At 49.9% G+C, this 27,063-nt stretch overlaps 10 protein-coding genes across 10 annotated transcripts; 3 read left to right on the top strand and 7 right to left on the bottom strand.

The window, feature by feature from the left end:
- Positions 1-121: 121 nt before the first annotated feature.
- On the top strand, positions 122-457 carry N7447_008308 (transcriptional regulator family: Helix-loop-helix; the record flags this gene model as incomplete). The annotated part of the gene is made up of 1 exon (XM_057232570.1): positions 122-457. One exon carries the CDS (start codon positions 122-124, stop codon positions 455-457), a length of 336 nt encoding a protein of 111 aa, XP_057082112.1.
- Positions 458-1,520: 1,063 nt separating this feature from the next.
- Positions 1,521-2,360, top strand: N7447_008307 (nucleotide diphosphatase; the record flags this gene model as incomplete). Its single annotated transcript, XM_057232569.1, has 1 exon — positions 1,521-2,360. The coding sequence occupies one exon, from the start codon at positions 1,521-1,523 to the stop codon at positions 2,358-2,360; it is 840 nt and encodes a 279-aa protein (XP_057082111.1).
- Positions 2,361-2,870: 510 nt separating this feature from the next.
- N7447_008306 (CybS family protein) lies at positions 2,871-3,847 on the bottom strand (the record flags this gene model as incomplete). Its single annotated transcript, XM_057232568.1, has 5 exons — positions 2,871-3,036; positions 3,118-3,237; positions 3,343-3,409; positions 3,594-3,611; positions 3,712-3,847. 5 exons carry the CDS (start codon positions 3,845-3,847, stop codon positions 2,871-2,873), a joined length of 507 nt encoding a protein of 168 aa, XP_057082110.1.
- Positions 3,848-4,258: 411 nt separating this feature from the next.
- On the bottom strand, positions 4,259-5,293 carry N7447_008305 (MDR family NADP-dependent oxidoreductase; the record flags this gene model as incomplete). Its single annotated transcript, XM_057232567.1, has 1 exon — positions 4,259-5,293. One exon carries the CDS (start codon positions 5,291-5,293, stop codon positions 4,259-4,261), a length of 1,035 nt encoding a protein of 344 aa, XP_057082109.1.
- A 605-nt stretch (positions 5,294-5,898) lies between these two features.
- On the bottom strand, positions 5,899-7,071 carry N7447_008304 (NAD(P)/FAD-dependent oxidoreductase; the record flags this gene model as incomplete). The annotated part of the gene is made up of 1 exon (XM_057232566.1): positions 5,899-7,071. The coding sequence occupies one exon, from the start codon at positions 7,069-7,071 to the stop codon at positions 5,899-5,901; it is 1,173 nt and encodes a 390-aa protein (XP_057082108.1).
- A 1,277-nt stretch (positions 7,072-8,348) lies between these two features.
- helA (putative DEAD box RNA helicase HelA) lies at positions 8,349-10,478 on the top strand (the record flags this gene model as incomplete). Its single annotated transcript, XM_057232565.1, has 2 exons — positions 8,349-8,716; positions 8,780-10,478. The coding sequence occupies 2 exons, from the start codon at positions 8,349-8,351 to the stop codon at positions 10,476-10,478; spliced, it is 2,067 nt and encodes a 688-aa protein (XP_057082107.1).
- A 583-nt stretch (positions 10,479-11,061) lies between these two features.
- adB (adenylosuccinate synthase ADE12) lies at positions 11,062-12,602 on the bottom strand (the record flags this gene model as incomplete). The annotated part of the gene is made up of 4 exons (XM_057232564.1): positions 11,062-11,772; positions 11,888-12,339; positions 12,446-12,514; positions 12,563-12,602. The coding sequence occupies 4 exons, from the start codon at positions 12,600-12,602 to the stop codon at positions 11,062-11,064; spliced, it is 1,272 nt and encodes a 423-aa protein (XP_057082106.1).
- Positions 12,603-14,127: 1,525 nt separating this feature from the next.
- On the bottom strand, positions 14,128-17,050 carry N7447_008301 (uncharacterized protein; the record flags this gene model as incomplete). Its single annotated transcript, XM_057232563.1, has 2 exons — positions 14,128-16,889; positions 16,954-17,050. The coding sequence occupies 2 exons, from the start codon at positions 17,048-17,050 to the stop codon at positions 14,128-14,130; spliced, it is 2,859 nt and encodes a 952-aa protein (XP_057082105.1).
- A 928-nt stretch (positions 17,051-17,978) lies between these two features.
- Positions 17,979-21,189, bottom strand: N7447_008300 (uncharacterized protein; the record flags this gene model as incomplete). Its single annotated transcript, XM_057232562.1, has 3 exons — positions 17,979-18,851; positions 18,912-18,964; positions 19,017-21,189. The coding sequence occupies 3 exons, from the start codon at positions 21,187-21,189 to the stop codon at positions 17,979-17,981; spliced, it is 3,099 nt and encodes a 1,032-aa protein (XP_057082104.1).
- Positions 21,190-22,304: 1,115 nt separating this feature from the next.
- N7447_008299 (MFS transporter) lies at positions 22,305-24,284 on the bottom strand (the record flags this gene model as incomplete). The annotated part of the gene is made up of 3 exons (XM_057232561.1): positions 22,305-23,121; positions 23,216-24,080; positions 24,188-24,284. 3 exons carry the CDS (start codon positions 24,282-24,284, stop codon positions 22,305-22,307), a joined length of 1,779 nt encoding a protein of 592 aa, XP_057082103.1.
- Positions 24,285-27,063: the final 2,779 nt, after the last annotated feature.

Genomic DNA, 27,063 nt, shown 5'->3' with positions numbered 1-27,063 from the left:
ACCCAGAACAGCCATAGCAATCCGAATCCAATCCAAGACGCGAGCGAACCTTGTATACTCTCGGCGCTTCTACCCCACGCCTTCAGTTCCTCTTAAAATCCTCCAGTCATCAATCGCCACGATGAATCCAGACGATGACCATGATCGATCGTCCTCGACGCCAAATGGGACATCCAAGCAGGGATCTGCCCAGGACAAGGACAAGCCTCGCCTTACCGATCAAGAAAAAAAGAGCAACCACATTGCCTCGGAGCAAAAGCGACGCGCGGCCATTCGTGAAGGCTTCGATCGCTTGACAGAACTGGTGCCTGGTCTGGAGGGCCAGGGCCGGAGTGAGAGCATCGTTCTACAAAAGACTGTGGATTTCATCCACGTGAAGCTGCAAGAACGCCACGATCTTATCGCAGAGATCGAAAGCAAAGGCGGCCGCGTAGACGACTCTTTCCGCCCAACGTAATCCTACTTCCCTCGGCATCTCATCGCGCTTTCGATCAGAATCCTGCAGCCCCCCTGTTCCCCTCCGCTGGTCGATATGGTGGGATCCGGGGCCGCAAGCATGTGCCGAGGTCCGAGCGGTTTTTCTCGAATCTTGGACCACATGGATCTTATACCCACACTACGAATCTCTTTTCTTGTCTATCTATTACCCCATGTCTTACGAACAAGACCTTCGAAATGATCAACAGCGGGGCTTCCTCCTTGCCTGGCAGATCTGGTTTTCGTATATGATTTGATGTCAATCACACATCCTCCACCGTATTCAGTGGACTGAACGACTGTCAATATGATGCCACATCTTTTGTAATTCTTGTCTTTCTACTTGTTTTGATTATTGTACATTGAATCTTTTTTTCTTCTGGTTTGTTTCTGCTCCTAGGTACCAGAATGTATATGGTCACGGCTGTTGCTACGAAGCAACCGGGGCGTTTTTCTTTCCCAATGGCTAGCCTGGAATCGAATTCTTCTTTAGCCCTGAATGAGCACCCACATGCACATCCTCAGTTTCAATTCAAGTTGGAACTATTTCACCGAGCCGTACTTTGATCGCATCACGTGAACAGAGTTACGGAATAATTCCAGTCAAGTTTCCTGGATTGCTAACCATATTATACAAATAATTATATCTTACAGGATCGAAAATCTAGATGAAGTAGTTAATGCAGCGGCGACTGAGGTGGTATTTCATATACTGCAAGTGTTTTAGGAGGTTGCAAAAGCCATAACACTAATGTATACCCGAGAGATCTTCGGCTTACCGCCTGATATCTGCCGGCGAAACCGAGCCACTTCCAGGTGAAGCAACGCAGACTCAAAATTCAAAACAAACCCATAATATACAAGACTCGTGGACAGTCGGGACCTCCAATTGAATATCCCTCAATTCCCTTTCAAGGTCAATCAAGTGCAGACAACGACCGTCTGCCTCGAAAAGCGAACGGAAAGAACACCTGATTCCCCGCATCACATTACTGCCCGCAACATCCACAACAAATCACCAAACAGACACCAAACCACCCAACATGGTAGACTCAAAAGAAGCTCTCCTGTCTCATATGGAAGACCTGGATACCCCCGAATCCGATCCACCCCCAGCCTACGACAAACCCGTCCCGAAAGCTCCCCGCGGTGCACCACTCCCACGCCCACCACCTCTCAGCCTCCCAGCCCTAAACAATCTCCGCAGCCAGCGCGTAATCCTGGCCTCCCAATCCCCCCGACGCAAACAAATAATCTCATTCCTGGGCCTCCCAAACCTAGAAATCATCCCCTCAAACGCCATCGAAGACCTACCCAAAAGCCTAGGCCCGTTCGAGTACGTGCTCGCAACAGCAACGAAAAAAGCCCAAGCAGTCTACGAGCAAGAAGTCAACAACGAGATCAAGGGTGAGCCGGCCCTAATCCTAGCCGCAGACACGGTCGTCGTCGACGCGACTAGTGGCACCATCCTCGAAAAGCCACGCTCAGAAGCACACCATTTCAACATGTTGTGCTCGCTGCGTGATGCCCGAAAGCACAAGGTCTACACTGCGCTTGTGGCTATGGCACCGTTGGCTAGTGCCCGTGACCCTGGGTATGCGATTGAGAGTACGGTTGAGGAGACGTCGGTGCAGTTTGATGGGGATGTTACGGATGAGTTGATTATGGCTTATGTGCGTACCCGGGAGGGTGCGGATAAAGCTGGTGGTTATGGGCTGCAGGGGCTTGGGTCTATTCTTATTGAGAAGATTGATGGCAGTTATGATAATGTTATTGGGTTGCCGCTCAAGGCGACGCTCAAGATTATTGAGACTGTTATGCAGAGAGCGGCTGATGATGAGGACTTGCTTGGGGATAGTGGAGCGAGTGATGAGGATGAATGAGAGCATTGTTGGTATGAGGGTTTAGGACCTCTTGTTTGTTGTTAGCTTTGTATGCCTGTCTCTTTGCATCATTATTCCTTTTTGAAGGAAAATAGAAATTAAAAAGATTAGAATTCATGCTTAAGAGAACGGTCTGATCGGTGAGTAGAAACACTGCTCGTATTAAAACCTGCTAGCAGTTTACCACATATTTTACTGTACCTTACAGAATGCATAGAGGATCTAGCTATAGATCTACGTAGTATACAGAAAGAACAAAAAGCACCGAGAATGTCTTCTCGTACAAGGGTTATATTCCGTTCTTTTTTTCTATAGCTCAGAAACAACCTCGAGCAGCAGGAATCCGGCACCGATCAATAAATTCGGGCTGAGAGACAAAAGAAAAATAATCAACGACATATACAGAGGCGGAACGGAACGCCTGGATAGACCAGAACCAAATCGGTAATCAGGAACAAAAAGGAAATAGAAAGACATTACGTCTGAAAAAAAAAGAACCGCGACAGCACTTTATGCTGTCCAGATACGGCGCAGAGCCTCGGTCACACCAACGTCGTTGGTCTCAAACTCGTACAGACCCACAGCGGTGGTGAGGGTGAACGCGCGCAGGAGCCAGTTGCAGGTGGTGCGGAACTTGGGCACACGGGAGGGAGGGAAGTAGTCGACAATGGCGGCCCTGGTAGAGAGATGTTAGATTGCGATCGGATTGCAGATCTGGGGTAGATCTGAGGGCGGGATAGCGCGGGGAGGTTCTTACTGGAATCCGATGTGCGAGTGGGCGACAATCAGAGAGCACAGGATGGCATCCATAACGGGGTTGAGGGAGCCAGCGGCGAAGGGAGCGACGGAGAGAGGGACCAGGCCGACGCAGACCAGTCTGGGATAGATGTTAGTCGGGGGTTTTCTTTTTCATTGCGCATGTCGGACTTGTCGGAAGGAGTTGTATAAGTCGGCATTGTAGTGCGAAAAAGGGAGCACAAACCTCTCAAAAGTCCAGTGGTAGCTGCCCTCGGAAGGGTGGGTTTCGGGAACGGGAGTAGGGTCGTTCACTATCGGGATAGGTTAATATCGAAGAGTGTCAGGGAGAGCGGTATTGCGATTCGACAGGGATGCATTGTTGAGCGCCAAAGTAGCAGAGACAGTGTATCTCCATCCACTTCCAGGCGGTTTATACTCAATGCAATCGAAAAGCGAACGGAGGGTCGGGTTAGGGAAGGCGCGGAAATCACATACTGGTTCCCTCAACAGTCTCTGTATCGCGAAAAGCGCATTAGCAATTGCTCATGAACAACACCCAATAGATCTCCTTTGGTAATATCTCAGTAAGCCTTATGGCAGGGCCTCTACTTACGAGGCAACGGGGGCAGGATCTGCTTCTTAGCGGAGGCATGGAAAGCGACGACCTGCGACACGCCGACATTCTTCTGGAGGAAGGGCCGGGGGCCAAGAGTCTGTCGCAGCAGAGATGAGCGCGCGAATGAAGCCATTGTGAGTGGAGAGTATGGTCGTGAGGAAGCAGAAACGCCGTTCGAATACAAGCGGATGAAGTTGGAGACCTCGGAAGTCCGACTCGGCATGTCATCCTTTTACGGGCCAGTTGATTGGTCGGTGGCTGTCCGCCCAGCCGAAATTGGCCGATACTCTGGTAAGAAACATTTAGCCCTGTAGTTATCTTCTTCCTGTCTATGTTGTACTATACATGGAGTTGGTTACAAAATTGATGTTCGTTTGTCTGTTCATATTCCATTATATGCCACGTTTATTTCATTTGACTATTTTGAGAGATATTCATTTTCTATATCCCGAAGAGTCCTAACCGAGGTATTAAATACCTAATTTTTAAAATAAAAAAATCAATGCTCCAGGAATCTCGTTATTTCATGAGTCTCATAAAGCAATTAGAACTTCAGGACAGCCTTGCCCAGGTTCTTGCCGTAGAAGATGCCAACCAGGCCATCGGCAGCGTTGTCCACGCCAACAGTCTCATGGATGAGCACCTTGAACGAGCCATCCTTGATCCACTTCTGCACATTCTCCTGGTGCTCCTTGGTGTATTTATCACCCATACCCTTATCGTTGACAATGAAGCCACGCATAGTGATACGCTTGATGAGGACATTGTGAATGTTCTTGATAGGGTACGGGGCAGAGTTGTACTGGGAGATCAGACCGCAGACGACGATACGACCGAAGTTGTTCATAGCATCGAGAGCAGCCTCGAGGTGCTCTCCGCCGACGTTCTCGTAGTAAATATCAATGCCCTCAGGAGCGAGACGGGCAAGGGCATCGGCGGGCTTCTCGGTCTTGTAGTTGAAGCCACCATCGAAACCGAGAGTCTTGGTGATGTACTCGAGCTTCTCGTCGGAGCCGACAGATCCAATGACGCGCAGACCCTCGTGCTTGGCGAGCTGGCCGACCAGCTGGCCGACGGCTCCACTAGCAGCGGAGACGAAGATGGTCTCGCCCTTCTTGGGCTTACCGATCTCGTACAGAGACGAGTATGCAGTCAGACCGGGCATGCCCAGGGGACCGAGGAAGACACGGATGTCCTCGATGTTGAGAGGGTTGTCCAGCTTCTGGATGCGGACCAGCTCCTGCTCGCCGAGGGCGACGTACTCCTGGATAGGAGCGTAGCCAATGACCAGGTCACCTTCCTTGTAGGTGGAGTTGTTGGAGCGCAGGACCTTGGCGATGGTGTTGCTGTCAATGGGCTTGTTGAGCGCAAAGGCAGGGGCGTACGACTTGACTGAAGCATCACGCATGCGGCCGCGCATGTAGGGGTCGAAGCTGGTGTAGAGGGATTGCAGAACGACACCGTTGTCGGGAGTGGCAACGTTGGCATCATAATCGGCGGTCTCAACGACCAGGTGCTCCCCAGCAACGGGGAATCCCTGGGGGATTTTCTTGAAAGTGAGAACCTTGTTGACAGACATTATGTAGATATGTTTCTAGTAGGAAAGATAAGATGGGAAATAAGAATTTCGTAGGGTGGGAGCTCTTTATATATGACGATTGAGCTCTTGACCAAAGCGGGGCTGTACCGAGGGATCCTTTTTTCGCTTCGTGTATTATCAAGCAAAAAGATCGGAGAAGCTTCTCGAGATGGTGATGCTCCTGTCTATGGACTCCACTTTCTGCAGGTTTTGCTTTGATATGCACAATTTGTATACCCATGCTCTTAGCGTAAGATTCAACAGTTGTACTATGAGCACGTAATGGTGGCAACGGATCCAGTTTTTCTTAAAAACAGTGGAGAACGGATGAATTCAGACAAGCCAGACCGACGGAGACAGCCAATTTCGGTAGGAAAACCGTGACCCTCGGCATACCAAAGGGAAAATAATTGTTGATTAATATACAACCCGGTGCATTTGTAAGAAAGCAGTACGTATGTTTTGGGCTTACACACCATTGTTCTATACATTCGATTGGGAAAATTATGCATTAAGTACATGAGTATATAGTCATTGCCGGAATTTGTATCAACGTGCTAAACCGAAAATGCGCGAAATCAAACCTAACCATGCCCAGGGACAGCCTAAGCCTTGCCAGCGAGGACACCGGGAGCCTTCTCAATGAAGTAATGCTTGCCCTTGATCATCTTGACCATGAAGCTGAACGGCACAAACCCAAAGATCTGACCAGTACCACCACTTTCACCAACAGGTACGACCATCAAAATGCTATCGCCCTGGTCGTAGGTCTTGATGGCAGCGCCGCCTACAATGGCGGCTTTGAGGTTGGCCGCTGCCACATGCGCTTGCTCCGTAGCCTTGAAACTGAGGCGCATTGAGTTGTTGGTGATATCGCCAGCAGCAAAGATGGGCAGAATTGACCCGTCAGTCGACTGAACACGCATCTCTTTGTTCACTGTCACCCAGCCGTCCTTGTCCAGGAACTGAGCTGGAATAAAGCTGTTGTTGGGGGTCACACCGGTAGCGGGAATATACAGGTCAGCCGAAAGCTTGTCTCCGCCTTCCAGAGAGACTGTCCAGTTGGAATTATCGTCGGCCGGAGTCTCGACGCCGATGACTTGCTTCGAGGTTACGACCTTGACCTTCTTCTGCTGTAGCATCTTGAGTGCGGCAGAGCTGGCGGATGACTTGAGCATCGGGAGCACGCGGTCTGTCGCTGAGATAAGCGTGATGGAGACATTGGCGGCATTGCCACTTTGTTCCACTGCGTCAGCAAGCTCACCAGCCAGCTCAACACCGATGGGGCCTGCACCGCCGATCACGATCTCCTTCGCGCCAGCAATATGTCCCTGTGCCGCCTCGATCAACTGCTCCATGTCATCGCGGCCCGACGGCTTTAATGGGATGGATGTGCCAGTGAGCGAGCCGGTGGTGGCAGATGTAGTGCTGCCCGATGCGATAACGAGATAATTATATGATAGGGTCTTGGGCTCGCCCTCGTTGGGTGTCACAGAGACCGACTTGGCAGCTGGATCGATAGCAGTTGCAACTCCAGGAAGGAACTCGAAAGCGTCGGGGCGGTAGCTTGCGAAAGCATCCTTGATCGGGAGCAAGTACTCCTCGTGGCGGAAGGCCTTGGGTTTGGCGACGATACGTGGGGCGGCAATATTCCAGAAGAAGCTGGTTGAGGGGTTGATTAGCACAACCTTCGCATCAGGTACATCATGAAGCACAGAGTGAGCAATATGAAGGCCTGCGAATGAGCCTCCAATGACGACTATATCAATAGGTGCCATGATGTAGAGTCAGTGAAGTGGACAAGGGTGAGTTTCTTGTTTTGTTTGGGAGGGCGGGATGTCTTATAAGTGACAGACTAGATCTGTTATCCACATATATGCAGGGTTAACAATAATAGGATATTTTGATCTTCTAGCGCTAAACTTTCTCAAAGGGATTTGGTCAGCGACCTTGGAATTTCTAATTTCGCCCTGACGCTTACCAACCTTGTTATCCCGAGAGCTTTGGCTTTCAACGGTAGAAGGTTCGCTTTGATTGGTTGACCTTTCTCAAGGCTTGGGCCAAGGTTGGGTAATATGGATGTTTGGCATGTTTGGCATGTTTGACCTATTTGTTTGGTTTGATTGTATGATCACACGACCTAATACACAACACCAAGACAAGGGAGAATTCAAGATATCACATGTCATACAGCAATGGCGTCAAGTTCTGGGCCGTATGCTTCACAATTTCCCACCAAATACTTACCAGTGCCAGCTACTTCCAAGCCGGCATGCCATTTTAGCGAGTCGAAGTCTTTCCACCTCAGACACTAAGAGCCTCTTGCTACTACTACGAGTGACGCCAGTGTATGTTACTGGGGCGTGGCCGGAGTACATCAAGAAGAAGATGGCCATTTTTCATGATTTTTGTAGGTTATTATATTCACATGGATACCATGTGAACAATTCGGGATGACCATCCTCTGTCATACAAATTAGTTGGTCTCACATTCCTTCACAGCTACACGATGGCACAGATAGTCGGCAGAGAGCTTCCTGATCTTACCACACTGATTGCCATCGGTCTCTATCCTACTGGCAACAAAATTTAGAAGAGGGAAAGGATGTCAAGAAGGATGCTATATTAACAACTCGAATACAACGTCTATAATATCATCGCATGCATTGTCCGGGTGGATTGGCGTCAAAGTTTAGATTGGTTGCAACAAATTCGCCTGATTCAGGGTCGAAAGATGATAGGTTTGACATGCATATTACGAGCAGAAAAAGTCATGATTCCAAGTCTCAAACATTGGTCGAGTATGGACTTTGTCGGAATGTCGTTTAGTTTGATTGGCTAGTTCTTCTATGCAAGTTTGGCAGATTTGCCATGTTTGCCGTGTTTGCCGTGTTTGCCACAAGTGTTTATTATTTTCCCCTATCTCGGGGTGTTATCTATCGATAAGGATCATGTGACCCCGTAATTATTTTTGCGCTTCTCCTTGAGAACGCCCCGAGTGCAATTTGCAACTTTATCATCTCCCCATCCTATTTCCCCATAGCATTATATCATGATGCTTAATACAGTTCGCCGATTTGGCGTTTCCCACGCGCTACGCGCCACTACGCCTCGCTCAGTCTCAGCGCGATTCGCTACTCAGCTGCCAAAATGGCAAGCCCCTCTTACTCTTTCATCTATTGCTACCCCCAGATCGTTTCATTCCTCTTTCCAGAGGATGTCTGCGGCTACTGCGGAGGCAATTGTTGAAGAGACCGAGTCATCCAAGCCTGCGATGATCACAGAGTTTGCCGACCTGGCGTCGGAGAATCTCATTCACCACTCGATTATTAAGAACATCGTTCAACCTGACCGGATGAACCTCAAGACTATGACTGAAGTCCAGTCCCTTACCCTCCACGAGATTGTTAAGGGCGATGATATGTAAGTTTGATTGATAGGTTTGCCTTGACATTGATTGGTCCGCTAACGCGCGGAACTTTTCAGCCTCGCCCAGGCCAAGACAGGAACCGGCAAGACGCTTGCTTTCCTTGTGCCCACCCTCCAGAACATTTTGAATGACCCCAGTGTTGATCTGTCCAAGGTTGGCCGCCGCCCAGCCAGAACTGGTCCTTCCGAAATCCGTGCTCTTGTCATCTCCCCTACCCGCGAACTTGCGGAACAGATCGCAGTTGAGGCAAGAAAGGCTGCATTTGGCACTGGCCTTATCGTCCAGACCGCTGTTGGTGGCACCCAGAAGCGTGCCGGTCTTGCCAAGATCCAACAGGAGGGCTGCCATCTCCTCATCGGCACCCCCGGACGTCTCAAGGACATCCTCTCCGACCCTTGGACTGGTGTCTCTGCCCCCAAGCTGAACACTCTGATCCTCGATGAGGCAGATCGCCTTTTGGACCAGGGTTTCGCTCCCGATGTTGAAGAGATCCAGGGTCTCCTTCCCAGCCCCACAAAGGTGGACCGCCAGACGCTCATGTTCTCGGCCACTGTCCCCAGAGAAGTTATGCAGATGGTTCGTCAGACCCTGAAGCCAAACTTTAAACACGTCAATACCGTTCGTGAAGATGAAGTTCCCACCCACGTCAGAGTGCCCCAGAAGCTTGTATACACGCGCGGTCTGGAAAACAGTCTGCCCGCCCTTCTCGAGCTCGCTCAGAACTGGCAAGCGCGCCGGGATAACGGCGAGCAGCTGCGACCTTTTAAGGCTATCGCCTACTTCAACTCCACTGCTGAGACCAAGATTTCCGCTGATGCTTTCAACGCCATTGCTCGCTCCCCCGAGTTCCGCAAGTCTTCCTTGGCTAATATGAGAATGCTTGAGATCAACTCTCGTCTCACTCAGGCACTCCGCACTCGCAGCGCAGACAACTTCCGCAAGGCCCGCGAGGGTATCTTGTTCTCTTCGGACGTGACTGCTCGTGGTATGGATTTCCCTGATGTCACCCATGTCGTTCAAGTGGGTGTTCCTCGTGATCGTGAGACCTACATTCACCGTCTCGGCCGCACAGCCCGTGCTGGCAAGGAAGGTGAAGGCTGGCTGTTCATGCACAGAGCCGAACAAGATGTCTACAGAAAGCGTCTTGGTCGTCTCCCATTGAAGGTGGACACAGAATTGCAATCCGCCGACGCAGATCTTTCCCAGACCTTCTCCAACGACACACCAGTTGGCCAGATCGTCAACAAGATTACCGAGGGTCTGGCCCAGTGTGACGGTGCTACCAAGGTCAAGTCCTACATGGGCCAACTTGGCACAACCACTGGAAACTTCAACAGCAAACGAGAGGCCATCCAGGCACTCAACCAGATGTTCACCATTGGATACAAGATGCAAAGCCTTCCAGAGCTCAGCCCTAGATTGACCCAACAAATGGGTCTCAACCGAGCTGACGGTGTCAGCATGGGTGACGGCTCCCGCCAGCGTCGCGAGGGCGGATTCTCCCGCGGTGGTGACCGTGGCTTCTCTCGCGGTGGTGATCGTGGCGGTTTCTCTCGCGGTGGTGACCGTGGTGGCTTCTCCCGTGGTGGTGACCGTGGTGGCTTCTCCCGTGGTGGTGAGCGTAGTGGCTTCTCTCGCGGCGGCGACCGTGGCGGTTTCTCCCGTGGCGGTGACCGTGGTGACCGTGGTGATCGCGGCTCATCTCGTCGCCGCTCTTTCGACGATTCCTTCGGCGATGACTCTTTCCGTTTCTAAGTCAGAGTTGAATCTGAGATCAACTCTTGCCAGCCATGCTGGCATTCATAATTGGTCTGGCCTTTTCATGGATAGCAAGGTTGCTGTCCGGGGAGACCAGATCAGCCAAAAGTGAAAAGAAGAAGCAACCATTCTGGCATTGGGCGGCGTTCTCGCATCTCTTTTTTCGAACTATCTTTGTGTACTATACACCCTTGGGGTGCTCTGTGTTTCTAATTTAGACTTCTCTCCTCATTGTCTTATACTCTACTGGTTGTTTTGCGGGATTATTTTCTGGATACGGAGGTTTGACCTTCACTTTTTGATTTCATGTACAATATCTTCTAGTCATTGCTATTGTTCTATCCAGGACTCAATTTTAATCTTGACACAACATCTACCGAAACATCATAAACAGGAAAAGACTTGGGTAACTGCCTCCCCCTCTAACCAGATCCATTTTCGAGACATCTAAATCGTTGGATACGGGACAAAATGGAAACTTTGTATCACACATCCCAAGTATATCGCACTATGAACGAAGAAACAGTCACTTACTCGTGAGAAAAAAAATAACAAAACAGAAAAGGAACAAGAGATACACTTAATCACGAGCGATCATGTGTTCTCTGGCAGGACCAGTACCGATCCACTTAACAGGAACACCACCGATCTCACGCTCAATGAACTCAATGTAAGCACGAGCATTAGGAGGCAGATCCTCGTAACGCTGCACACCCATAGTGTTCGACTTCCATCCAGGCAAAGTAACATACTCAACCTGAATCTTCTCAATGACATTAGGATCCGCAGGGAAAGTACCCGTAGTGCGCTTTCCACATGGCAAGATATAAGCAACACCAACCTTGATCTCATCAAAGTCATCAAGGATATCAAGCTTAGTCAAGTTCAACGCGGTGTAGTGGTTGATAGCGTGGGAGTAGCGGCACAGGACAAGATCCAACCATCCACAGCGACGACGACGACCAGTAGTCACACCGAACTCACGTCCAACCTTCTGCAGCTTCTCGCCGGCTTCGTTGAGCTGCTCGCTAGGGAAAGGTCCAGAGCCAACACGCGTCGTGTAAGCCTTCACCACGCCGATCACGGACTTGATGCTGGCGGGGTTCAGGGCAAGGGCTTGCACGGCTCCGCCCAGACCGGTCGATGACGAGGTCACGTACGGGTATGTGCCGTGGTCGAGGTCGAGCATGAGGGCGTTAGCGCCTTCGACCAGTGTGTTGGGGGAGTTCTTGTGCTCCTGCAGGAATTCGAGCTGGTCGACAATGTAGGGCTTCAGGAGGGTGCGGTATTCCTATAGATTGTTAGGAGTGTTTTTGGTGGAATAAAAACCAGGATTTGTCATTTCTGCTGTCGCATGGGAATTTTTTCTTGATGGAAGGGAGAAAATAGCCGGGATTCATGCGTACCCTGAATCGTGCGATCTCCTCCTCGACATCGTATGCCAGATCTCCGAACCGTGTGCGGTATGAGGTGTCAAGGGTGCGCAGCTTGCGCTCGAAGGTGGCCTCGTCCAGGATCTCGCCGACACGCACACCACGGCGTGCGGCCTTGTCGCTGTAGCAGGGACCGATACCCTTGCCGGTGGTGCCGACCTTGCGGCCACCGAGACCCTTCTCCTCAAGACCATCGACAACGGAGTGCAGGTCGAAGCAGACGTGTGCGCGGTCAGAGACGAAGATGCGCTGGGCGGCACCCTTCAGGCCCTTGGCCTCGATATCACGGAGTTCCTTGAAGAAACTGGGGACATGGAAGACGGTGCCGGCACCAATCAGGTTGATACATTTCGGCGAGACGAGACCGGAAGGAAGGATGTGGAAGTCGTAGGTGACGTTGTCGTGGACAATGGTGTGGCCAGCATCTGTTACCAATTGAAAAAGACGGTTTGGTCAGTCACTCTCTGCCTTTTGGACCCGTTTGACAACTTAAACTCGGGGTAGAGGAGTTGCAAAGCGAATTGAACGTACTGTGTCCGCCAGCTGCACGGCAGCAAAGTGTCGCATCCTGCGACAGCATGTCTGTGATCTTCCCCTTTCCTGTTCATTCGTTAGCATGTCCCATGCCTGGGGGGTTCTCGTTCCTACCTTCATCTCCCCATTGACTGCCTAAAACGATTGAAACCATGATTGCACGCTTAACTATGTCAACAAATTCCACGATCAATTGCTTTGGATGGTGGGGTAGGTTCGAAGGCAAAAGAGAATATGTCTGGAGCCAACAGCGGGGCCAAGATCAGGTTTGCCGGTGTGACTTTTCTGGACAAATTTGACCAACAATTTGATGCAAAGAGGGATTTTCTAGTTTTACTATTCCAGTTTCACTATACTACATTGAGCTATTTTTTTTAAAAAAAAATTTGATTCCTTTGCCAGTGAGTCAGACCAATTTTCCGCGAACTCCCGCTATCACAGATCCGGCGGGGTGGCGGGGCATGGTTGCAGCCGTGGTGCCTGACCTTAATGCCTGAATGTGCCTTGGCGCCCCAGGCAGCAAGGGTTAGGGCAAGGGTTCCAATCTATCTACTTTTCGCAGTAAATGCCCTATAAAGCTTTTGATCTTTTGATGTCTTAGTACTATTGTTAGCATCTATTCATTTCCACCCTAGGGTATACATCGTTTTCACAAATTAAGGTCTGTCGTCTACCTATGAAACTGAGAAGGGAAGGAGATATCTAAGAAGACTACCAGAGAGACTATTAAAAAGACATTACAAGGCCGTATAAGTGGTCGACCATTATTATATACTTGAAGAGGCTCTCTCTACTCCTTTCTCTAGCCCCTGGTCTGTTATTAACTACGAATGTATGCACGTGGGCCATATGAATATTAGCCAGCTCTTGGTTATACTATTCAGCATCTAGTATTCAGAATCTGATCTTGGTGTTCTTGGCTAAATAACCAACAACTACACATCTAGAGATTTTTCTAGATTGTGGTTAGCAAGAGCATAAGCTTCTTTATAGCATGGCAGAAGGTGCATTTGACTGTCTGAATGTTCCTTCTAGTTTCAAGCTAGAACTGCAAAGATTCTGTGGCGAAGCAGTACAGTTGCACGCGTATGATCAAGGCCTCTAGAAGTAGGAACAAGCTACGGAATGTTTGTGTCGAGATGACTGTAACAATATCTCGTATCGGAGGGCTCAGGCTGACGTTGACAATGACAGATAAAATTAAAAGATCATTTGAAAGTGAGGATTCAAGTGTCGGAGATGGTTTCCATGGGCCACAACAGCAGTAATATACGGTGTCACCAAGTATAGAGAAGGTAAACGGGAAAGAAAGCCATGGAATGAATTGAGGCAAGAAAGGAGACAACAAACATTTGAATAGTTACATCCCATGTGGGATGTATGGACTTTAATCTTGAACTACATACAATCCTCCTAGTACTCAACAAATCCATGAAATAGAAACCCGAAAGAGTCAGGCATATCTATGTGTGATAAAAATCCCCGGGTATTCACAACACCAAGTCATTATGCATCGCAAAAGAAAAAAAAAAGGGGGCATGTAGAAGACATAAATAGAAGTGAAAAAAAGACCAGAGACGCCAGAAGGGAGGAAACATGTCAGTTAGAGTCTCCCAACACCAAAGCGGAAAACACAAGTTCGGCTTCAGCAATGACTTCCCAATGAAAAGAATAAAAACTCAAGCCACTTTCCCACCATCTCGAATCCACTCTCTCAATCGTCCAAGATCAAGGATACATTCCCGATGCAGCTCACAGGCAACATCCCAATGCTTACGCACTTGGATATCCTCCTCGATACCACGGAGATAGGCACTAAAGCCGCCCTTACTGGTACCAGGGACGAGGAATTCGTCAACGTGATAATCATCAAAATTCTTACTGTTCTTGACTGTGTCATCGGTGCTGTCGTCGTCTACACCGTTCATTTTGAGACGGGTAGAGTCTCCGACGGCACTGATCCAGCCCGGCGCGAGACCGGTTTCGTTCGCTTCTTGGCGCGCGTTAAAGTGCGTGAGCATGCGGCTGTTGAACGCGTTCCATTCGTGCATATACGTTCCCATTGCGGAAACGTACCAGTTCCATTTTTCCCGGGGGAGGACGAGTTGCTTGGAGGTTGGTGATAGGAAGACTGGTTTCGGGGCCCAGGGTCGTTTGGGAGGGTTTGGGAGTTGAAGTACACGGGGTCGGATGTCGCTTTTTGTAGTCCTTTGCTGCTTGGCTTGGGATTCGAAGGGGAGAGTGGTGTGGAAGTCTTCGAGGTTCTCGATGCCTCCACCGGTCGGGTTGGTGAATGGTACGGTATTGCGGAGATTATCGAGGTTGAATAGAGGAGTGCGAGAGTCTGTGCCTTGAGGAGGCTTGGGCTTCTTTACCGGAGGTGCATCTGGCACAGCCTGAGAAGCCAAATCGGGATAGCTGCCACTACTTGGCCTTCCGACTGGAGCTTTGGGCAGCATACTTGGAGGAGTAGGAAGGTCCTCATCAAGGTCCATCTCTTCAACGTCCGGTGCTACTGTCCCGGCTAGCCCAGGGGCCTGGCCATTAAGAGTTTCTTTAGCTTCATCTGCTTCAGTAGCAACACTTGCCGACTGCGGAGTGCTCCGCACTTTGGTGCCTGTTCTGGGCTGCTTCTTGGGGCTACGAGGCGGCGCAGCATTTGCTGTTTGTTTCGCTTTCTCGGCCTCTGGTACATTCCACGAGAGGTTTCGAAGCTGTTCAGCCCATGAATCTGCGGAGAATTTTGCCTGTGCAAAGGGGGTTGGTGGTTGCTGTGGTGACTGTGGAGCTTGATATAGAGGTGTAGGGCCGAAAGGATTCGGAAGTGGCGATCTAGTCGAGGATGTTTGTGTCGGTCCGTTTCGAATATTGGTACGCCCCCGATTCTGCGAGATAGGCGACCTCGGAAGTGACTCTTTGCTTGGCGAGGCAGAACCCAGGAAATCAAACTGACCCAAATGATCCCGCCAATCATCTGCAGAAAACTTCTTGTGCAAGTCACTTGTGCTGCTACGTCCATATGCAGCAGACTGGGGTCTTTGCGCATTGTTTGCCGTGTCGGTGCTAATACCGGTATCTGTCAGATAAAATGGAACAACTTGAGAGTAGGTGTACCGAACATACTTGACAGAAGAGGAAGAATCCGATGGGTTAGCCTGCTGGTCCGATCGATACGAGCTTTTTGGGAAAGCAGCGCTATCCGAGGTGTGTCCTTTGGGGCCGCCATTGTCAGCAGGGGTACGTTGATTAAGGGGAGAATTCCGAGGTATCGAACGGAGTACGTAGCTACCATCTGGTAACTCGAAGGCTTGAAGCCCATGTGCGCTGAGGAAGGAAGTAAAGTCCATACCATTTCCAGGGCTTGCTGTCCCTCCGTTGTAGAAGTCGGCAAACTTTTGATGTGGCCTGAGTCGACTCTTTGGCACGGCCTTCGGCTTGGGCATAGTCTCTTCCCCTTCACTCGAGCTGGTAGAGTCGTAATTATTGGGATTCCGCCTGGGCGAGGGGCTGGCGCTACGGTATCTCCCAGATCTGCCAGAGGTAGGGCTGCTTTTACCTGTATGCGCCTTTTGATGGGAAGAACCCGACGGGGTACGCATGGTCGAGGAACGTCCTAATCCAGTGCTTGAAAAGAAAGTCTTCTCACCCTTGCCTGCCTGGGCGTAGCTTCTACTGGGTCGTTCGAACTCCGGGGTGTATGAATGGCGAGATTTGGGTTCAGGTGGCTCAGGTGATGCCGGTTTCTTCGCAGTCGGGTGTACAGCGGGCTTGAAGTATTGGCTGCTCATCCGCTCAGCCCGACTGTTATTGCTATAGGCAGAGGTGTTGCGGGCCATCGGTTCGTCTCCTCCAGCTACCCCTGGCGCAAAGCCCTGCTTCTTCTTGAAAGACTGTGCGTTGGAGTGGGAATTGTGGGCCTCGAAGGCAGATTTAGGCCGGGTGGACTGTGCAGAAGTTCCAAAGGGATGACGCTGTGCCCCAGGACCTGGGACACCACCAGTAGCACGACCAGTTGAAGGATCGAATCCCTGCCATCCAGGTGCCTGGGCTCCTCTCATGTTATTAAAGCCACGGAATGCATCAGCCCTTGTTTGCTCGTTGTCCTGTTGTTTGAATTGTTGCGGACCGGCACGCGCATGAGATGCGTATCGTCGAGCACCAGCCGATGGGGTACTTGGGGCCGGCTTCGTATACTGTGAACTTGCAGACGCCGAGGCGGTTGGCGCAGGGCGAGGAGGATAGGTGGGGGGTTGTGTTTTGCGCTGGGTATTTGCCTTGGCCGGCCCGTAGAACTTGCCGTAGCCTGCGCGTAGACGATCGGTGTCGTATTTCAGTCGTTGTGAGGGGTCGCTGAGGATCTCATTGGCAGCCTGGATGGCCTGGAATTTGGCGTTGAACTCGACTTCTCGTCCTGGGTTCCTGTCTGGGTGGTATTTGAGTGCTTTCGCTCCAAGTTAGCAATCACCCCGATTATTACTTGATGACATAGCTTTTGGAAAGCTAACCTAATTTCCTGAATTGTTTCTTGATGTCTTCAGCCTCCGCGCTGGGCTGGAGCCCAAGATCAGCATAGTAATCCTTGCGCACGTCCGATTTCACCATGTTGTTCGTGGGTTTCCGGCGAACTTATGGGGTTGTATTGTGCTCGAATGGCATAATCGGTCTTCAAAGTAAATGATCGGCGGTCCCGCGCATGTCCAGTCATAAAAGGTCGGCCTGCAAGTAAGTTAAGGTAAAAAAGCACGTTCCACGAAGGCAGAGCCTTTTGAACAAGACCAGGCAAGCAGAACAACAAATGCTATGTCCTGCAATCCCAGTACACTCAAAGTCTCACTCGCCAAGTGTTGCAGAATATTGCAAATGTTGCGCGACTCGGTTCAGTTCAGTGGTGAGGAAAAAGAAAGGGCAGAGCCTCTAGTATGCTCCGCGGTCTCGGTTGGCCGCAGGATCCACTCCGAAAGCGCTAGTCGAAGCTCGGCTTGAGAGAAACAATGCGGAAATTGATCGGGTCTGCGGCGAGTGAAAATGGTCTTTTTCAGTGAGACCGGAAGTGATGCGGGGGGTAGGCAGAAATGACTTTGAGTAGAAAACCGGAGGTGGGCACCTGATGTCGAGATCAGGCAGTTGGGTCCAAGCGCAGATCGGAGTGAAGCAGCCAACAGGGCTACAGGATTTATGTGAGTGCCACGATCAAAGTGGAGAGAGAATTGATGTGTTGGGTTGAGAAAAAAAAAAGGCGGGAGTGTTTGTTTTGACGTTGCTGCCCGAGGCAGATATCAATGCAAGGCAAACTACAACATATACTATATTCTTCTTTGGTCAACCCTGAAATGAATTATTTACTTTCCTTGCAGAGCTTTCGTATATATCCGTATATATGTATATGGTATCCGGAAAAAAAAAGACACGGGCCAAATTATACAACCCTTGCTAAAGTCCTCTAGGAAAAGGCAAGAGGCAGGGCAGGCGGGATGAAAGGGAAGTAAAAGACACCGAACAAAAGGAAATGGAAGAAACGACACTAGACATCCTAGATATCCCCTCCGGGTGCGCCAGCCCCAGAACCACCAAAGAAATAGCCCTCCAAAAGATCATAACTGGGATTCTCGCTCCAGTCATGCTGGAAATCCATCGCCATACCAAAGCCAAGATCGATGCCAACATTTTGACCCAGGTTGTGACCCAAAGACGGCGCCATCATATTGTAATCAGGATTAGCTTCGCCTTCCATAGTACCCTGGCCTTCGGCATCGCCAGACCCAAAATCCAAGAAATCAAGACTCATCCCCTGCGGCGCCTCGGTGTCGGCATGTGGTAAGCCGTGAGTGTGAGTATTACTACCGGGTGATCCACTGTGTTGCGGCGAGTTCGCATAGTAAAACTGCGGGTGCGGTTGTGGAGAGTTTGGATTCTCATACTTGAGATAGTAATCCATCGATGGATTGGGCTGTCCATATGACCGGGAAGACTGGTCTGCTGAGAAGTTAGGGGCCACCGATTCTGGTTGAGGGTAGGATGGCCCTCCGGGTCTGCTCTCGGGTCGAGGGTGGTCGGTTAAGGCGGTATTATCGGTGAAGAGATCAGCCAAGTTCATGTCAAACTTGGGGACAGGACGAGATGGGCGTGCCTGCGTCGTTCGCCGCACCTGCCCCAGGCCTCCACGGGGTCGTTGGTCCATGGGCTGCCGCGGCCGGCCGGGGTAGAGTTGATTGCCGGCGTTGGATGTGACACGACTCACATCTACTTGTGATCCGAATCCGGTTGTGGATAGGCACATTTGGACGGTTGCTTTGCTCATGCGCTCGAACGCGTCCCGGCATGCTTCGGCTGGTGGGCATTTGTGCATCAAGTCGCCCAGCACAGAAGTTGCGGCGAGAACAGTGAAGTCGACTTCATCGAGGCTCTAAGGAAAGGAAATGTTAAAATAAGCGCAACCCTAAATTCCAGGGTAGGTGGTACCTACTAGACGGCTTCGAACCAAAGGCGAATGCCAAATGGCATATAAAAAGGAGATTCCTAATAGACTGTCAGTATTAGAGCGACGTTAAAAACGTAAACAACTGCATACCAGCCATGAAAATGTGATGCGTAGCAAGATAGGTATAATTCACCAAGCGTACTCTATGCAATTGGCGATAGATACGAATGACCTTCTGACCAGCCTCAGCAACATTAAGATAGACATGATCCTCCTCGTCACCCTCGTCGGGATTCGAAAAGGACGGACTAGAAACATCATCCGCAGGAGTAAGCTCTCCTGCCAACTCAGCAGGAACCGTCAAGCTCTGCTGGTACAGTAAAATTATGGCTTGCCAGTAATTCAGCTCAAGCAACTCAATGGAAAATCTCACGCCTGTTTCGGGCCGTGTCGGCGCAGTATCTTGCCACTCAACCAGTCGGCGATGCACATCATGGCGCCACGAGCGGAACGAGTCAAAGCCTTGAAGGAAAGGGGAGGAAAGCTCGGCGTGAGAGAGAATAACTGCACCAGGGCCTCTCCTTCGCACAGCGCGTGTCTGTTGGTATTGGAGGACATCGTGAATCTCGGATTGAAGAAGACGCAGTTTGAAATAGTGGAACGCAACATGCTTATAGGTCGGGGCCCCGTCCGGTGGTGTCAAAAGACCGGACTTAGTGATGTATTTGTCGTCCATCATAGACGGGAATTCTGTGCTGATGGCCTGATCGCTGATGCCGAATGGTCGTCCCACACACGTGGCTACCAGACGATCAAAGCTGTAGACGCACCACCACAACCGGCGGCGGATATCGCGTATCCATTCGCGTCGTCCGCGTTCACGAGCATCGATCCGTGACTGCGCTTGGTTACCGTCTTTCGTTGCAGAGTCAATGCCCGCTCCATCCTCGTAATGGAGCCCAAGGTCGACGGCTAAGCGCGTGGCCACACCGACGATATACCAGAGACCAGGTGCAACAGGTCGTAACAGTGCAAAACTGGCTAGAAGGAGCACTGCCTGCAGCTCTTCCAACCCACCAAATCCCTCGCTGGAGGACGAGCCAAGAAACGATTCCAGATGAACGATTGCCGAGGCATGGTATTCCTCTGGCTGGTACTGATGGCTCGAGAGTCTTGGTCTCTTCGTCCCAGACGAGGACTGGTCACGACTACTGCGATTCTCATCATCAGAGTTCTGAGGCTTATCATCAAAGATGATTCCAGCACCAATAGCAAACACGATATTAAGCACATAAAGCGCGCGCGCAGAGCGCTTCTTCTCTTCTAACAAATAGGTCTTATCCAACAGCTCCATGAAATCTCCCCGGTGGAGAATCGGCATCTGAGGATTCGCGTGTTCAAAGTAAAGATCGACCAGCCGCTCGGCCAGCTCCCGGTCAGGGAAGGCCGCACATTTCATCATCGGCCTTGTCTGCAGTCCAAAGAAGGAATCGCGCATACTACCCCCTCCCCCAGCAGTACCAGCAGCACTCTGAGGCAATCGATCGCTCGTTTGAACCTGCGCTCGTTCCGGCATATTACCAGGGAGTGAGCTCCTCACCGCAGCGAAGACAACACGGGCGAACGAAATGCCCGATGTCGACCCCAGATATCGTGGATCGGAAGTACCTTGTACAGAGACCATGCCGATATTCGAAACTAGATTATGCAGGCGCCAATTTTCCTCGTTAGCGGGGTCGTCGTCTGCATTGCGATTATCCCCCTCTCCTTTCCGCTCCAGTCGACCGGCGTCGTCTTTCGATGAATTCTTCCACTGCCTCTTCTCTGCCGCAGGCCCCTCCCCGATCTGACCGTCAGAACCGGAACGAGCTTGCGCGATGTCGCCATCAGCCTCGACCTTGATGGCATCCTCCTCGTCGAAAGCGACGACCTTTTTAAATTCAATGTTGTTGTCCGCTAATTGTTTTTCGAGATGCGCCACCCGCGACTCCAGGAAATAGACGTAGCTGCGGGGGATCTCCCGCTTTGTTATAGGGTCGTATCCGACGCAGCGCACGCCGGCCTTCTCGCAGGACTGGCAGCGCGGGAGACGCTGGTCGCAGCGGTTCTTGCGCAATCGACAACGGTTACAGGCGGAGACATTGCGGAATGAGGAGGAAGCGGACGAGGGGGTGATGGTGGAATGGGCGGGTGAGGTGGAGGGCACAGCCGCCGGGGCGGAGGGATTGGTCGCGGGGTCGGTTTTCGTTAGGGGAGTGTCGGAGGGAAGTGGTCTCTTCTTGCCTGAAGAGACTGGTGATAGCGGGGAGGGAGGGTTAGGCATTGTGAGAACCGAGTGAGAGCCGCAAGGTCGCGATCATCTCTTGGTGGTGTTTTGCGGGGACTGCGGTCGGGAAATGCGGTCTAACTTCCCAGACCAGATCAACATGATAAGATCACGAAGTACTTTTGATTTTCATCTATGACAGTGTTTTCTTCGGCGATTGGAGGTTCTGGTGCCAACTTTATCAAATACCAAATCGAAAGAGAGATTGGTGTGGAACGGGGGATGTGGGAGCAGCTTGAAAACTCCGGGATTAGATTATCTGAAATAATTGCGCAGGCCCATCGACCAAATGAGAATATATGAGAAATGTACAAAGTAGTGTTTTGGTGGAGTTGAGAGAAATTGAGTTGCCCTCGGGAAGAGAACTCTCGGGTTCCCCAGACTCTGATAAGCCGAGAGATATAGGACCTGGGACTTGAACAGGAGTTGGGACTTTTGAATTGAATCTGATATAGCTTCATCTGGGAGATTTGGTGGACCTCCATCTCTGTCAGATCTACTAAGGCGTTGGACATATGGGGATTGTGTTAAAGTAACGGGGATGAGGAGATTTATCAAACATGCTGTGCGGGGGTAATTGGCAGACCGGACATTCTTGGAAAACACATGTGCTTGGTCTCGTAGTGACATAAACTAGGAGACTGTAAGGCTACGAGATGATCAACGTTGATAGAGAAGATGACGGCCGGTGATATTGAGCAAGTCCGTAGTAATATACTCTAACCGACAAAGACATGATCGAGAGAACTCAGATCGAAAGCTAAGAACAAAAAAAAAAACAATAGCCTCCCAGATGCACATGAATATAGTCATAATATAACCTGTTGATGCTCCAAGATAACAAAAGAAGAGACCCAAATTTTATGCTTCTGCATATGCAATGCAACCATCTATAATTGCGCCGTTTCCCGGTCTCAAAGAAAAGTCATAAGAATGAAATAGCAAAATGAGGTATCATGATGAGGGGAAAGATTAAAAAAAAAAAGATGAAAATGAAAACGATAAAAAAAAGAAGACCAACTTGCGCCTCAGCGCTAAAATGAAGACGCCTTTCCAGAAGGGTGGAGAGAAAAGTAAAAGGTGATGCTGCAAAACGAGCAAGCTTCACAGTTTTAGACATTGGTATCGTGGGCGACAATGCCTTGGGGCTTGGGGGAGTTGTCGACAGCATTCAAGTTGAGTTGCGAAATGTCAAAGTCATGGTCGACACTAGAGCGCAAGGAAAGCAACCGCTGCTCTTCCTCTGGCAACTCGCCAGAGTCCTGATCCTGGGCTCCGAAGTCCGAGAGCGCTTCACGCTTCATCTCTGACTCGCTGACCTCAGACTGGCGAGTCTTGAAGCGCTCAGGCTCCGGAGATTCCTCCATCCAGAAACTTTGGATGGCGCCGATCAGGCAGACAAGACCGCATGCCCACCAGGCCAGCACGGAGTATCCACTATCGAGACCCTTGGAGTGGAGTAGACCGGTGATGGTCGGACCAAAGGCTCGGCTGAGACTCGCAGTTGAGGCGGCAACGCCGTTGATAGATCCCAGCACCTTAGAAGACGGGGCGGCATTGGCCAAGAGGATAGCAGTGGCTGGGAAAGCGATGACATGGAATGTGATCTTGCTGATCAAGGACACATAGACGGCAAGCACTTGGAGCTTGGCCGGAAGAAGAACTAGGTAGGGTACAGCCAGGTAGAGAGGGGGCCATACAAACAAAACGAAGCGGAAGGTGCGCAGAGTACCAAAGTGCTTGACGACAAATGGGAACAGCCACAGTTGGGCGATCATCGAGTACACGCCTTGCACGGCGAGCATAAACCCGATGGTCTTCGTGGCCATTCCCAGGCCGCCGGTAAACTTGAGGGGTAGCACTACGTCGTCATCGGATCTTGGTGTGCTCAGTAAGACTGGCATCAGCTGATCAAAGGAAACACTGTGGCTGGAATAGGGCAATGCATGTCAGTAAATCGTTTTTTAGACGTATCGGGCAGAGGGGTGTGGCGTTTGAAGAGCGGGGGGAGGAGCCAACTCACTATGCAAGAATGCCGTAAGCAACTATAGCGAGGATGACTTGTCGGGTAAAGGCCTTGGGCGCAGGGCCCTTCTGCCCCTCCAAGTCACAATCGGCCGAAATGCCATCGACAGGACGCAGGCAAGGCGATGATTCAGCAGTTTCATATCCAGGCGGTGCATCAAAGTACTTTTCCTTGACGTCGGAATCATCGGGAAGCTGCACGCGCGAGCCCCAGCACAGATTGACCAACCAGTGGCCGAGTTCAAGGCCGGGGTCACGACGGTGCTTCTTCTCCGGGTGCGTCTCCTCCAAAAACAGGAAACCGACCACAATTCCGCAAACCAGCACGGTGATGCAGACGAGGTTGGGCAGCAGGAACGGAAATTTATCCCACAGCGTGCTGCGCGCGAAGAGCGCCGGGTAGTTGTCGCAGGGTTGGGCCAAAGCGCCGCCCATAGCCGGTCCAATGATCGATCCCAAACACCACACGAAAGGCATAATCGAATAAGCTCGTGGCTGGTGCTCTTTCTTCGTCACAATCTCCGCAACCGTCGTCTGGAGAACTCCGATATTTCCATTCAACATGCCGCCCAGGGCGCGCGCAATCATCGCCGTGGCCAGGTTGGGCGCAAATCCGAATACCACCATGCTGATGGCCGTGCCCACGAGGCCCATGATGAGGACTGGCTTACGACCAATCCGATCACTCATGCGGCCCCAGAACATGCCCGCCGAAAACTCAGCAAAGGTGAATGAGGAGGTGATCATGCCAGCGTACAGTGCGATCTGGCGGTCGTTATCCGTCACATGGAATGATTCGACCATGTGATACACGTATGGGAAAATTGACATGAAAGCAATTGGTTCACAGATTCGGACGAGTGCTACAACTTTCCGTCAGCAATCAAGATCACTATAGATGTGGCGGCGCATTTTGCGGCTACCACCATCTTTGTTTTTCCATAGTTCGCACAAAAGTACCAACACTTACCTAACACGAATAGCTGCCGGATTGGGAATGTAGAGAAGTCATCGCCAGAGCCATTGCGGGTGCGACGACCCTGTAAACAAGCTGGTCGTGAAAACATTGTGAAGTTTGAGATAATTGAAAGCGTTGAGAGGATCTGAAAGCAGACAGGGGATTTCAGACACCCCGCTTCCTTTTTTAAAAAATTGTATAGCTCAGAAGTAAAAAAAAATATAGGAAGAACAGGAACAAAGTACCAGATAATAGGTGCTTTTGTTTCCTTAATCTCCCCGGAGTGTAAAAGGGAGAGAATGTAATAGTGTAATTGGAGCAAGGAGCAGCGTCTTTTGGTTTTAGGGCTTCAGCATTGCTCCCCCTGCGGTTGGAAATATCAAGATCCGATGGCGGGAAGATTGCGTATGAGACAGCTGCAAGGGAGTCCGGAGAGTTTAAAGAGTAGATCGAAGAAAAGGAAAAATAAGGGGAAAGGGGAAGTATTATATCTATAGAAGTGGATAGGTCTATAGAAATTTGATCAGGCGCCAAAGAACTAAAACGTCAACCGTTCAGCATCACAACTAAACATTTCGGTTACAGCTGTACATGCAGTTGGCAAACATTATCAGGATAGAGACGAAAGGAAGTGGGTCAGATATTTTTCTTTATTTTATTTTTTCATGTATTTTATATTTCAATTAAAATACTTCTATGTGGATCTGTATAAACCTGACATTTCCGTTTAAGATGTAGGGGGAAGCGGAAGAATCTCCCCGGGCAAAGGGGGGGAACCAATGAGAAAGTAACTGGTACATCGTCATCTTTCGATATATTTGATATTTGGCATAAATTTCATGTATATTGAACTTATTTCACTTGGTTTATTTGGATTCTATACTCCACAGGGAAACATATTCTAGGGAAAAAGGAGAAGGAAAAAGAAAAAAGAAAAAAAAGAAGAAAAAAAGAGTTCAGAAAAATAAAAGAAAGTTTCTAGTGTGATTCGACAGATCCCCCAGATCCAAAAAGGACCCACGATCCTAAGCACCGGGCCCCCGGGGAACGGCATTAGGGGCTAAGTGATACTTCACCCGGTATGATCGGTTTTATTCCCAGAGCTGTGGTTTTAGTGTGAAATTAGTATGATAGATCTATATCTCTCAAAATACATTATGTTTTATAATTTTTAATATTCAATTTTTTATTCTAAATATCATATCGTCATACTCTCCACTCAAAGGGAAACATTACCCACAGGATGATCAGGAGAAAATGTGTACTTTAAAGGAACCAGCTGATTGGGTCAACCCATAAGTAAACCATGTTTAGGGTATAGTAGAAGATGCGGTGTACTCCGCCATCTCAAAGAGAAACACCAATATTGAGATCCCGTCTATTGTCTCATTGTTGAAGGTTACCGGTTTTCAAGTCCCCGAAACTTCAGAGTTCTAATCCCATCATCCCGGTACCGGCGGAGATGGGTTAGTATGAAATAGAAAAAGAAGTTATTGAAACCCCGATGGAGTCCATACACACCGTACAAGTAATATATAATGTGGATTTATTTTTGAGACCTTCGAGAAGACTCCAGAGAATCAGCTGAGCTTGTCAGAAATTCACCGACACTCCCGAGCCCCATCTATTGGCCGTTAGGCGTTGATCGGCGACAGGGGAAAACAATGCCACCCCTTCCCCCCCCCCCCTTATCCTTATAACTTATCTTAGAAGATTATCAGCCATTGTGGCGAAGCTGAGCGGATGGCTGAACCGCTATCCGCATGAACTGCATTCTTGATCTCTGTACTTTGGATCTCTTTTTTTTTTTTTGGCTTTTGATCTTCGAATGGAATCTATCCAAAAGTCGGTAAAGTGCCGACCCAACAAGAAGGGACTGCATAAGACCCAAGGGGCTGGGAATAAGTGGGACCATTATTTGTCTTCGACTCAATATCGACTTCGTAAATTAGAGACTTTGTACAAAGTTGTCTGGCGCCACGCGAGGGAGTGGGTAAAAAGAAACGGTGAGAAGTTATCTAAAGAGAAAAAAATAATAAAACGTCATACTTAAGTACAAGCGGCTTGAGCCTCTCAGGGATGCGCCTGGTAACTAGGATATGCCAAAGGAGGAAAGTCAAGGAACGGTGTGAGCAAGACATTGTAAACACGACTGGGGCTCCTGCAACATGCAAAACTCCCCTTGGCCTTTTTCTTTTCCAAAACCAGTCATACAAGATGCAACCAGATCGTAATGTTGCCTTTGAGTCGAACAAATTAACGAATAATAAAAAAAAACATCACTTACAAGAGTGACCGTGCCCAGGTGACAATGGGCTAATACAAGCTCCAGGGTCTGACAGCGTCTTTGACAAATCCTTCTATGCATGAAATACTTACGTCGATCACAATGCATGCATTTTCCATCAAGGGAGACTATTGGCTACAAGGGAGGTAGCGCTTGAACAATGATAATCGAGACGTCGGATACGCGAGTCGCAACCCAACATTAAAGGAGCCCGACGTGTTTTTTTTGACGCGGATGGAGCGGTGACTCGTTGTTCACGGAAACAAAGCCCGTCATCTTTTTCAAAGTCCGTCATCTTTTTCATGCCATGCATCACACGACTATGTGCACTGCCGTAGCTCCGTCAGCGACAGTCGTGTCTACCTTGATATCCATTCGGACTGTTCGGAAGAAGGATTGCGACCCAACGGAAATTATAGCTCTCTTTTCTTTTTGTTTCATACATATTCCGATTCAAATCGAGGCGAAGATCATGTGAGTGGGAGCTTCCATTTTTCTACCCATGCAGCCAACCGAATCATCCATGTCTGGTGGGGGAGTGAACCCCCTGCAAGGTTATTCTTCCGATTCTCGCCAATTTGTGTAGATGAGGGGGAAAACA

The sequence above is a fragment of the Penicillium robsamsonii genome (assembly GCF_028829455.1).
Source record: "Penicillium robsamsonii strain IBT 29466 chromosome Unknown utg000005l_segment0_segment0, whole genome shotgun sequence".
Taxonomy (NCBI): Eukaryota; Fungi; Ascomycota; class Eurotiomycetes; order Eurotiales; family Aspergillaceae; genus Penicillium; species Penicillium robsamsonii.
This window is presented reverse-complemented; position numbering and strand designations above follow the sequence as displayed.